Below are 12,953 nucleotides of genomic sequence, written 5' to 3' on the forward strand. Positions count from 1 at the left end.
GTCTCTGACCAAGAATTCTTAGCCCTGTTTTTCACCAAGGAAACAAGCTGCAGAGATACAACAGGCTAAGGAGGCTTGTTCCTCAGGGTGTCTACTCAGAGTGTAGGGTGTAGGGATTTCCTTTGGATTTAAACAGTCTCTCCACATCCTCTGCCAAACACGGGGCTTGTCTGGCTCCAGCTGTGGAGAAATGTCTGGGAACTCGAGTCTATTCCTTCTTGGGAAGGTCAGAGTAAAGATGGCAAAATGAACAGGGCTAAGGCACTGCCGTTACCAAATCTTTCCCCACCGTGGTTCAAGTCCAACCCTGATCTTCTGGGAAAACTTAAGATCACTTTTTTTCCTGGTATGTTCCTTTGGTATCCTGGGAAGCCCCTTTAACTGGGATTCATTACTGCATTCTGGAATACCTTTCAGAGCAAATAGGGAGGTGGAATCCTCTTGGAAGATTTGATGAGATACTTGATTTGCTCGAGGCCTTACTTTAAATCACTACTGCCTTAAAAATAGAAAAACATGGAATTTGTCAACTTCTCCTACTTAGACTTTCCTAAGGCCCAGACCCCTCTACCTGCATTTTTAACTTGCGGACCTAGTTATGAACTCCCTGCACAGGTTGAAGGAGGCATTAACAGAAGCAGCTTACCACATCATCTTCTGTCCAAGCACCAATCTCAAAGGAAGGCAGCAGCTGCATGGGAAATATGAATGAAATGGGAAAAAAAAAAAAGGAATATTATCATTGTCTTTTTGGCTTATCCCCTCTTTTCAATATTTTAGCTCTGGGCCGATGCTCTGGCTTGGTTCTTTCTGTAGGTTATGTTGAATGGAAACCAATTTTCCCGCCTGTTAAGAGGAACTTCTCAGGGTTCTAAGGATGGTGCCCACAGAAGCCAGTCGAGTGTATCAACCTCTCAGTAACAATTCACTGCGCTTGGTGAACTATTACAGGGGAACTGCACATCATGGGATTTTCCTCTCTTGGTAGTTGGCACACTCAGAGCAGTTTTACCTCCTACAAGAAGGCCTTGGAAGTCGAGGAATTTCTGACGTTTGTCAGACACCAGAGCCTTCTTCGGGATTCTCAGTCAACATGGAGATCATTTGATTTTATTAATGAAAATTCCAAAGCAACCACTTGGTAACTAGATGTCGTAGATGCTTATTTTTAGAGGGGAATTTCTAAGTTTGAACTAAATGTCTTACTTGCACTATATTTTTAAAACCAAATATTAGAAGGACATGTGAAATCGGAGCTGTCCGAAGGAACTCAGGTTGCGGAGTTGCTCTAACTAAAATTAAAGTAACCACCCTCCCTGGCAAGTGTACAAACACAAAAGACAACTTTTCAGGAGGACTCCCACCTGGCCATTTTCAGAGCCAAAGGGCTACCTGCTTCAATATATGTTCCATGGCCACAGACTAAGTAATAAATATTAAGATGGCCAAAAAGTTTGTTTGGGTTTTTCCATAACTTCTTATGAACATTTTGACTAACCCAATACCTACATAATGGGGGAAAAAAATCTGTGTCTCATGACCTGAATTAGTTTGCTTTAACCATTATCATCATCCCTGGAGGCTCAGTGGTAAAGAATTCGCCTGCCAGTGGAGGAGATGTGGATTCAATCTCTGGGTTGGGAAGATCCCTGGAGAAGGAAATGGCAACCCACTCCAGTATTCTTGTCTGGTAAATCCCATGGACAAAGGAGCCTGGCAGGCTACAGTCCATGGGGTCACAAAAGAGTTGTACACAACTTAGCAACTGAACAACAACAGCCATTACTTGTAACTAACTCTAACTTGTCAGAAGGGTTGGACTGCTCATGAGATAAGGTGGCAAAGTGTCTTTCAAGCCCTGTTACAAATAATATATTTTGTGTGTGTGGGTGAGTTGAAAAAAAAAGGTGGATTTGGTTACTTTTATGATTATGTAAAAATCAGAGGGTGGGTGACTAACGCTTCTAATCTGCAGGTATTTTTAATTCACATGCTCAAAATCTTGCTAGGGAAGTCATACCCTGGCTTTCAGGGAGCTTTTAATTTAAGGGGGTGAAGTAGGTATGGATTTTACTTTTGGAGGAATTCACCTTCATTTTCGTTTCCTCAGTGCCCAGCAGAATGCCAGGCACATAATACCTGGTAAATCTTTGTTGAACAATTTGTTGAATGAGTAAAATCGAAGGCTGCATTTACGACAAAGCTAAATTCTCTGGTATAGACTTCAATGTCTATGGCTATACCATGGAAAAAGGATGTTTCATAGACTAACATGGGGATGGAAGGGACAGTGGCTTGAGCTGGCACAGCAGGGTGAGGAGAAGAGAGGTGACTCCTGGACAGGAGAAGCAACAAGGCAGGACGCTGCAGTGGGGGTGGAAGAAGGAAGGACGGATAGGCATGTCACATTTGCCTGACTGCAGCTCCAGGCACAGTGTGTGCATGTCTCAAGATAAAGGGGAAATGCAGCCAACTCTAGGGGGCTATGCAGAATTACTTGAAAAGCCCACTAGTTACAGTGAATCTGAATGCATAGAGTTAGAGATGTAGAGTTAAGTTGCAAGGGTACAGAGCGCTACCACCCCATATGTATTCCACTACCCCTATGTGCTTCAATTCCTACAGGGCTGCCCCGTCCTCCTCTGAAATACTTTGTGTTTGCAGTCACATGCGCTCATCTGCTTGAATAATGCAGGAAGGAGAGTGACTTGAGAAATAGGATCGAAAACAGAACTCGATCAAAGAAAACACATGACAATTTTATTTCTTCACGGGGCAGCTGTATATAGCTGCAGAAACATGTCATTCCCTTTTCCCATCACGGGATCAAATGGGAAACAAGGAAATTCTTTGATTAGTTCAAGAAACAATGGACTGCGTCTCAGAGATGGTCCCTGCGTCAAGGCTGGCTTTACAGGGAGTGGGTGTGTATGCAATGTTTTGATTTTATACAATCCCCAAATGTTGTGCTGAACAAAACTGATAAATATTTCTTGAATAAAGGTTGTAAGTGAAACACCTAATCAAAACCAACATTTCTGGTTTTCATGTCAGAAGGAGAGGGGAAGAGTTCTCTTGAGCTCTGAGAAAGGCTTATCAAAATGATGCCAAGGGAAATGCACTGGATGCAGGGTGAGACCTTGCTCTGGTAGGATTCTTGCACGCTGCTTGCAAAGATCAGTAAGAAGGCTGTGGAGCCAGGCACAGTTTCAAGATGGTTTGAATTTGGCAGGATAGGGAAGAAGAGAATGATGTCCAGCCACAGAGTGGCTTCCCGTTTCCTTTATGTCTGCTGTACCTTGTTAACATATCAGTGTTTCTGCTGTCAGGTGAGTTCTAAGTCTTTCTGTCTCTCTTTGGGGATAAAAAAAAAACCCAAAAAACATTTACCTCGTGACTGCCCCATCACTTTACAGTTTCATTATTAATAATATACACTCCAATTGATTTACACTCCAATTGATTTCAGGAGATAAGAGCTCACACTCATGGGCATGTGTGTGACAATGATTCGTTCAAAGGATGTTGGGAATCCAGTCTAACAAATCTCTGATATACACAGCCACACATAACAAAGGGATTTACTGTCAAAACGTTTATTGCAAAATGGAGTCTTGAAACAAAGGAAAGCAAAGAAAAGTTCACATCAAAATGAAACGTATGACACCAACTTGGATTTCTGAATACATAGTGGGCTTTGTGTTGGAATATCAAATTCCAACAATGAACTCAATAACTGAGTAGTCTTACCACACAAGAGTAAAATTTAATCTTCCATACAAACATGATACAAGATTTTGGCATACGACTTGCTCAGAATAACATTGCGATAGAATATTTGAGAAAAACGTTTTGTTAAAAAAAAAAAATAAAGTGATAATACCATCTATTCAAAGCTCACACTCAAAGAATATAAATATTTTCTATCATTTAGTACAAAAATTTTAAAACAGTGCAAAAGCAATATGTGCAGTGTATTGTATCTGACATTAAAAGATCTATTATTCTGCACATGATATAAAACAGTCAATGTAGGTGCCTGAAACTCTAATTCTGAAGTAAATAATCACATGCCAGAAAGCTCCTCACAGGCAATGGAGTGCCAACTAAGCTGGAGTCCGAGGAAACATAGCTAGTTGCCCAGACATCCTGGTAGGCACTCATTCCTCATCAGAGGGGCGGCAGCTAGAGCTATCAGGCTGTGCCACAATCAAAACAACAGAACAGCTTCTTCTCTCTGGCAATGCTTAAAATCTAAACAGGAAAACAGTCTTATCCCAAAGCAGCAAAAGGTACCTGATTATAGAAAAAGTATGCTCTATTATGTATACGGAATAGTAGATTCTGCTAGTCTCAAGAGGCAGTGTGTCAAAGTCTAGTAAATTAAAAAAAAAAAAAAAAAAGATCAAGGTCTAACTCAAAATAAGCTTTAAAATGATCTTTCATGAAATTCTTCCCACTCCAATGGAACCTCTGAAAAACAATGTTGTGTACCTCATAGTGCCATGAGAAATCATTTTAGATCTCTCCCAAACCTTCCCCCCGCCCCCAATTCCTTGATTTTCCCCAGCTGGTGTTTAAGTCTAACAAATCTACTGCGTATTAAAAATCACTGGCTATAAAATGGCCCTCAACATTTCCAGAGCATCAGAAACAAGTGTGTCTTCAACCTCTTCCCATTGGTTATTTATGTAAAATATTAAAATGTGATTTTTCTTTAAAAAAAAAAAAAAGACCCTTAAAGAAACATGTCCTTTTAAGTTAACCTGGCTACTTCGCAGAACTGTGGTATTTTTCTTTTTTATTTATTGTGAAATCAGTGTAACAGGAGACTAACACCTTGCCCCTCTCTCTTAGTAAATTTAGCTGTTTCATAAAAACTTTCTACCAGCATTCTTAAAGGGAAAGAAACAATTTCCACAAGTAAGGATTTAAGATAAATGACATGAATCGACAAAATTCAGATTGCATAAGTAGTTGTAATTCTGAAAATGCATCTTTTGACTTGGGTAATTATGTTTATGGGGAAAAAAATGAGATGTGGAACTCTACAACTGCCAGGTTTAGCTAAGTTTCTTGGTGAAGGAAGGGACAATGCCATGGGCTTTTTGTATTTAATTGTTTTATTGGGTGGGCCTGGCACATAGGATTGGGCCATTGGGCACTAAATATACTCCCAGACAACCAAAAATATGCCCCAGCATCACCAAACACCATTTGCTGACAGTGCTGTCGTGGTTGAGAACCACCGAGACGGTGTCATCAAATCCTACATGATCAGCTTTACGAGTAAAGACAAAAAGATAAAAGAGTAGTTATATTTTTCAGTGGTATGGCTCTGATAATTATGATCACAGTTTGGAGTTTCAACTCTAATTGTGAGTCTTCATATTTCGCTCTCTTTTTTTTCCAGTTGATTTTTATTGGAGTATAGTTGATTTATAATGTTGTCTTAGTTTCTGCTGTACAGTAAAGCGAATCAGTTATACATGTATCCATTCTTTTTCTAGAGTCTTTCCTTGTATATAGGTCATTATAGAGTGTTGAGCAGAGTTCCCAGTGCTATACAGTAGGTTTTTATTAGTTACCTATTTTATATTCTGTTTCTTTAACTCAGATTCTCTTTATAAATGTACATTTTTGTAAGTCAAGTATTTGGAAATAATTCTAACACCAATAATTTACCATTTAAAAAACTGATCTGAAAGGTAAATTAAAAGCTGTATAATTAACATCTTCATTCGAAATGAAGATGACTAATGACTAATAAACATTTCTTTTTAAAATTAATAGGGCCAATAATAGAGTTTAAAGTCTTCTAAATCATCTTCATAGATTGAATGAGATCACTTTAAGATTCTGTTTATATGATACAGATTGAAGGAATGTTCAAAACCCTAGAAAGGACACTGATTTGGAACAAAAAGTAAAGTAGCCAGTGCCATACAGTAGTTATCTATAGTTCAATGTTAGGTTAGATTTCAAGCTTATCCCTGAGGTTATCAATTCTTCTATATCTGGAATCTTTGTAGTTTCTTGATGGTAGATTATTGAGCTATGACCATCTCTGGAATATTGATGAGGGAAATGGCACAGTTGAGAGATTAGAGAAATATTTCCTGATTGATGGTAAACCTATGGCTGGGTGATTATCCTTCTCTTTTGGCCCTATTTGGCTGCTTTTATTAATGCAAGAAAATCTTATGTATAATCACAATAGATCTAATTGCTATACATTTTTAAAAATGTAAATTTAAAAAGTCCATCCCATTCATTTCATACATTCTACATTTGTTGCTGGTTAGTCTTAAATGAGAGGCAAGGTCTACATTCCTACAGAAGTACAGAGATCCCTAAATCCACCCACAGAGATTCGACAATCAGTGAGGCCCTTCCTGACCCACTTGCAAGTCCGGAAAACTCCCCTATAAGCCACCTCCTCCTCGTCTGCTGCATGTCCGTGTCCACTTAAATGTTTACGATACGATGCATTTGTTCTGTTTGTTGTCAGTCTCCACTCACCAGCATGTAAGCTGTATGAGGGCAAAGATTTTCATCAAGCTGTTCCCTAGAATGGCACGGGGCACAGAGGAGGGGCTCAAGAATATTGGTGGGATGGATGACTTTACCTTGGCCTGGAAGTTGTGCAACAAGAGGCTTTGAACTACCTGGTCTCTGGCTCGCCTTCAGATTACATGGTCACAGAGCCCCAGGGCATGCTGGGAAGGCAAGAGCTGAAAACCATCCCCTCTGCTCCACTCCAAGATCTTCTGCTTGAGTGGCTTGGCTTGAATCAGGGAGGACTCCTCTACGTCTGAGTGCAGACAGGACGCCTATTTATGTTTGCACCTGTTCGTCACCAACACTATACTGTGCTGTGTGGGTATATGGGTCTAAGTTTGCCTAGACACAGGAAGTGTATCAGATTGGCTATGTGGGGACCCCATCTTCTAGGGAAAACATTTATGGCTTCTTTCTGTGTTTGCCTGGTCTATGGGTGGTAGCAGGGCCTAAAAACACCTCAGACTAGGGAAACCTTGCCACGTGCATGGTCTTCAAAGGGCGTCAGAGTGGATTGCTCACATAGCTTACGTTCTAAAGATGTTTGCTTTATCTTTCCTGAAAGTTGTTCACTTTAACTTTCATCTTATCCTACTTAACAAACATTACTTGAAACTGATAGTTTCATTTTCCAGGTTACAGAGACCACTTATTTTTCAGTGTCTCTTCACTGACGCAGCTAACAGTAGCTAACATTAGCCGACCACTTACCATGGGCTTGGTAAGTGCTTTATGTCTATCATTTCATTTAACCCTCACAACAATCCTTTGAAGTAGGTACTATTATCATTCTCATGTTAAAGATGAGCAAACGGACACACAAGGTAAATAATTTGCCCAAGATTTCACTGCAATTTTTGAATCATAAGCTGATTCCAGATCCTTCTCTTTATCACTCTTCTGTACTGAGTGGTCCACATTTCATACCCAGAACAGTTTATTAGTAATTCTTCCCCAAATAAAGCAAGCATAGCATATTGATCATTTTATGACATTTTCCTGCCCTTAATGGGGATTAGAAACATGTCATGCTTCAAATTCCAGGAGGCTTTTTATGATCAAATATACTTAGAAATAGTGTTAGATAATATCTATGATAATATCCTTTCTTAAATCTCCTATAAAAAGAACCATGCAAAGTTCCTTGGTTTGGTAGTCAAATGAATGGCACTACTTTCAAATTTAGGCTGAAGAAAACTCTTTGTTCTTTTGCCTTTCTGTATATGTGTATGTGTATATATATATATAAAACTACAAATTTTTTTTAGTTTTTTTTTTTTTTAAGTGTTTCATAGTTTAAACAAGCTTTGACAAATCTGTGATAACATTTTGAAAATATCTCTCTGGCTAGCTAGGTTTTCAGAGGAGCATCAACATTTACTTCTCTTTAAAACCAGCATAGCTGAGTCAGGGTTTTGTTTTGTTTAAAAGACAGATCTGGAAGGTTATATCTGCTATAAAAGGATCCTTCATTCTGCACTTTTGCCTAAGTAAGGAGAGCTTTTTATAATATTTAGTTCCCTCTTTAAAATATCTCTACAAGCATTTAGAATCCAGGATTCTCATACCCCTCTGGAAAACAGACACATGTATACACCCCTATGGCACCATATTAACACTCACACTGTCTGGAAGTATCCCTTATCCTCTCTTTCTCTTTGTATAAAGTATATACTTTGTATAAAGTGTAAGCTAAGCCTTAGATGACAGTGTGCTGTTAAGAAGCTTCTAGGGCAAGTACCGGTATGAAAGTACCACATCTGATGTTGGTTTCAAATTAGAGTATTTCTCCTGCAAACATACTATTGAGAACATCTCTTGGGTCTCACTCTCAGTATTCTTAGCACTTAGGTATTTCTGTAGAAGTATTTGTTACAACTTCCTTTCATCTCAATTTTTTTACTGTTGGATTTTGCAGTCACTATCAATTATTTCTGACAGTACTGTGTATTTCCATAAGGGAAAAAAATGTAGTATGCTACAAGAAAATCAAGTGTCAGAGGAGAATTAGGAGTTAAGAGTGATTGTCCAAAATGTAAGTTTTTTGAAGCAACTGAATAAATCAAATGAAATTATAAAGTATTCATTAAAAAAAGCCAGAATGTCATTAGTTAAAAAAATGCTATATTGCATATAAAATCACAAGTTTCTATAATCAGGCACCACATATGCTGATTCATTGAACAGACCTTTTAGGCTTAATTCCCCACCCCCTTTTCTTGTAAGCAAAGACAAGTCAAAAGTAAAATTGTAAAGAAATGACAGTTATCTAAATGTGATTGGCCTAAAAACGCAGTGTTTGGTTTTCTACCTCCTTACTGGGTTTTGTACAGACTGAGATAACAAGTTTCTTTTGTTTTCCCGGACATTTTCCATTTCATTACTTTGCTTTCTGCTTTCATTCACTATTATTATCCATGTCATTATCCTCCTCATCACCGTCATCATCATCATCATCGTCACCTTCTGACAAGTCAAAATCACTGAACCCCAGGGCCATGTTGACCTTCTTCCCCCTTCTCTTAGATGTGGTTTTGGAAGAATTCTGCTTGGCTTGCATGTTTATCTGCATCCCAGAATGCAGCACAGCTCCTGCTTTGTTCATTGAGAAGATATCCCCAAAGCCCATCAGCATCATGGCCTGCAGACTTTGGTTCATGCCATGGCCCTCCCCGTTACTTGCTGCTGTGATCTGACATGACATCTCTGCACTGTTTGACTCCTCTGTCTTAGATTCAAAGTAAGACTCCTCAGACATTCTTGCAGCAAGAGGCAAGAGAAGCTATCACGAGGGAAGAAAGGACAGAAGTAAAAAGAGAAATTAGGACCAATTTATATCAAGGGAACAGATACCACAAAATTAATGGGTGCTGCACGGAAAGTAAATGATTAGTGAAATAAATGTAGGGGATTATTTGAGGATTTATTAATGGCAGGTTTGGCTGCAGCGTGTTTATCATGATTTATAAATGACAGAGTAGATCACATCAAAGTTTGCAAAGCACTACAGCAAGCCAAATTTTCAAATAGGAAGGAACGTGTACGTTTTAAACCCTCATTTTGCAAAAACGAAGTAGTTTTTAGAATTTCTCTTAATTTTTCCCAAATTCATATGGAAAAAGTTAACTATTATATTAATGAAGAAATTAAGTAGAGATTAATCTTGAGTATTAAAAAACAAAACAAACAAGAAACTCTGTACCAAAGAAGAAAAGCTTAGAGGAAGCATAAAAACAGTTCAGTAGTCAATACAGTTCTAGGGAGATTTGGGTCATTAGCTATCTTTTTAGCTTGATTAAGTGTCTGACTATGTACTAGAAAGCAGTCTAGAATTCACTTGTCTCTATTATTTAATACAGGCAGATATATAATACTAGTTATCCAATTTATGAAATAATTCACTTATAAACAAATTTTAGATCATCTCTGACATCTAAATATAAACAAGTGTGTAAATATCTGAAAATCGGGAGGACAGGAAACTAGCATTAATTGAGATTGTCACCTTGGTCTCTGTCTCTACAAGTTTCCTTCTTTTAGCAGAATTTTTTTCTAGGACTTCTTCTCATAATGGATACAGACATTTTCAGTCGTACATAATTATTTTAAACAGCCAACATACTTCCATAAATGTCATTCATACACATTTCAGGGGTAGAACTGTTAGGCTCGGAAAGAGTGACTGCCTCTTCTTTTGAGAAAGAAGCAAATTAAGACATATTTTTGATGCTGTGTAAATAAGGGTAAATTCATGATAAAGTAAAAATAATCTAACTCTGGGATGATCTTAACATGCTGTAAGTAAAGGTACTTTTTAGGGCCAATTTCCTAATTTTTAAATTAAAGTTGGAATTGAATTCTATTAAAAAATTATCTTAACATCATTAGGAAAAGACCTCAATAGTTATAAGTTCAATAAGAACTTCACATAATTCAGCTAAAAATCAGCGGCTACAGAGAATAAATTGTTTTAAATCCTTTAAGACCAGAAACAGGCTATTCCTTTCCTTGCAGTCAAATTTCCCAGCCTCTCAATTTTTTTTTCAATTGTTACACGCTCTCAGGATCTCTTTGTTGCTTATCTACTTTATTATTTCATAGGTCCTTCCTCACATTATGTTAAGATCTCAAAAAATGCCTCTCAAATAAGTTTTATTTTTAAAAGAAGTACAATTTCTATACCAAGCTACAAGAACTGTTAAAAATAAACATTGTTTATATCTGTGTATGGAGAATCCATCTTCCCAAATATCTTTAACTAATGTTTTAATTTCAGGAAAGAAAAGACTGTTCTTCCTTGAAATAAAAACAATAATACATTTTTTATGATGTTACTTAAATATCAAGTTATAAAAGGAGGCTACACAGTCTTAGCTACTGAGTCTCCAGCCACTTCCTTTTAAAAAGGTTTATTTTATCCATCTCTCAGAAACCTCATTTAAAGTCAACTACAAACTGATGTGAGGATAAAAGAAAAAACCTACTTATAAAATACCTGAGCACAAACCTTCTTTCCTTCAGAAATACCAGCTCTAAGCAAAAGAGACATTAAAAGCAAGTGTTGTACAGAAAGAAAACTTAGCCTCATAGGTTAAAAAAAAAGGGAGAAAATCTCATTGAGATTGTGCTGCACGCTGCCCATTGTTAGATGGCAGCCCTCAGAGCTGCTCCTTCAGGGAAAGTTGTCTGCAGGTAAAACACAAGCATGCGGCCTACTGTGCACTCAGTGCTTCAGGATTTATTACACAGCTGCGTTACTAACAGCAATAATGTGTGCAAGGCAGCCCATAATTTCTTAGCCAAACTAATGCCCGTAAACCAAAGAGAGGTTCTAACGCATACTTTAAGGGGTCCTTTAAAGTTTTTTTTTTTTTCTTACAATGCTACATTTAGAAAGACTCAAGCCATGCAGCGCTTTATAGCTTAAGATTTCAATGTACTTAAAAGCCCCCACAACTCTCTTCAGAAGGTGGCCATAATTTTTGCTTCTCATCAGTTCTGGGAAAGTAATGTTCCCTTGCAGATCCTTAGCGCAATGCTTTCTGAGTCTGCCAGTTCAACCCTAACAGGAAGCTTTCCTTAATTTCTTTCTTGAAAGCCAAGATAAAATTCACCGAATTCACAAAATGTGGTACTGTTTTAATGCCACAAGACAGTTACGCATGACAAGTAAGTTTACTTGTTACACGGTTCCTTACTTTGGGATTCCTTGGATAACCAAAGTCATTTTTTAAAAAGCTAAATCTGATAATAAACATTTAATTTCACTGTAGTTTCCTTTTTTGGATATCAGGTTCTTTCTCCACATAAATCGGAAAAAGAGGCAAACTATTTTATTCTTTCAGTTCAGTTCAGTCGCTCAGTCGTGTCTGACTCTTTGCGACCCCATGAATCGCAGCACGCTAGGCCTCCCTGTCCATCACCAACTCCCGGGTTAGACACTGTTAAATACTTTGCAGTTGGGCACTGGCTGCTTAATGGAGATTAAGACTTTTAAAAATAGGAAAGTTTTTTGAAGATCACAAATCGAAGGACATTTAAGTACTTGGGGGGTATAATCGCCAAAGTAACTATCAAACATGAATTTAAAATATATAACAAGTGTACTTTTAATCATTAGTTCTTGTGATCTTAAGGTGGACATATATCGCCCATTTAAAACCTTAGAAAAGCCAATGATAAATTTATACTTAATTCTTTAAATAATAAATTATTTAAAATAGGGAAGCATGTTCTCCTTGTTCTCTAAAGTGACTTTTTTTACGTTTATTAGTTAGTTGTACCTCTTCTTTTGTGAATTATGTACCTACAGTCTTTCCCCATGCTTATGTTGGTCTCCTAGGTTTTTTTTTTAAGTTATTTCTGTGAGGTCTCTATATTTCTGTCTTAAATATTTAATTTTACGAATTTGTAGTTTGTTTTTATTTGAATGTCATATTTTTGCAATACAGAATTTTTATTTTTTAGTAGTGAAAAAAATAAAACAGGAAATAATGGTGAAATTTGACTAGACTTTTTAATATATCATGTCAACAAATAAGCTCAAGTTAAGTGTATAAACAATGAAGTTCTTAAGAAGAATTTTTATCTTAATCCAAATACAAGATTTGGAAAAAACCAAGGTATTTCTTGGCAGAGTACATACTTGAAGCTTGTCCTGAGAGAACTGTTTTCCCACTTTTTTGCTGCCCATGATCATGACCCTACATTGAGTAAGGAATATTAATACTCGTCATTTATAGATCATTAAGTTAGCTTTTAGAAGGAAAACTGGTTAAGTTCTGACACATCAATGACTTTCTCAGACAGCTAACTACCTTGGTGTGATGTTTATGAATTACTGATAGACTCGCTCTAAAGAGTTAATGCCTCGAGGCACAGGCTCTGGGAAC

At 37.5% G+C, this 12,953-nt stretch overlaps 1 protein-coding gene across 5 annotated transcripts in view; it reads right to left on the reverse strand.

Annotated features, from left to right (window-relative positions):
* MAP3K20 (mitogen-activated protein kinase kinase kinase 20) overlaps window positions 1-12,953 on the reverse strand; it is a 166,716-nt gene that overhangs the window by 35,649 nt on the left and 118,114 nt on the right. For 4 of the 5 annotated variants that reach the window (XM_006063028.4, XM_044933693.2, XM_044933707.2 and 1 more), the window contains exon 12: window positions 647-691. In XM_006063028.4, the coding sequence (XP_006063090.3) occupies window positions 647-691 (45 nt within the window). Of the gene's footprint in view, window positions 1-646; window positions 692-7,785; window positions 9,344-12,953 lie in introns of those variants that run through there. The other variant, XM_044933714.2, reaches the window with a different exon arrangement.

Source organism: Bubalus bubalis, chromosome 2 (assembly GCF_019923935.1).
Source record: "Bubalus bubalis isolate 160015118507 breed Murrah chromosome 2, NDDB_SH_1, whole genome shotgun sequence".
Taxonomy (NCBI): Eukaryota; Metazoa; Chordata; class Mammalia; order Artiodactyla; family Bovidae; genus Bubalus; species Bubalus bubalis.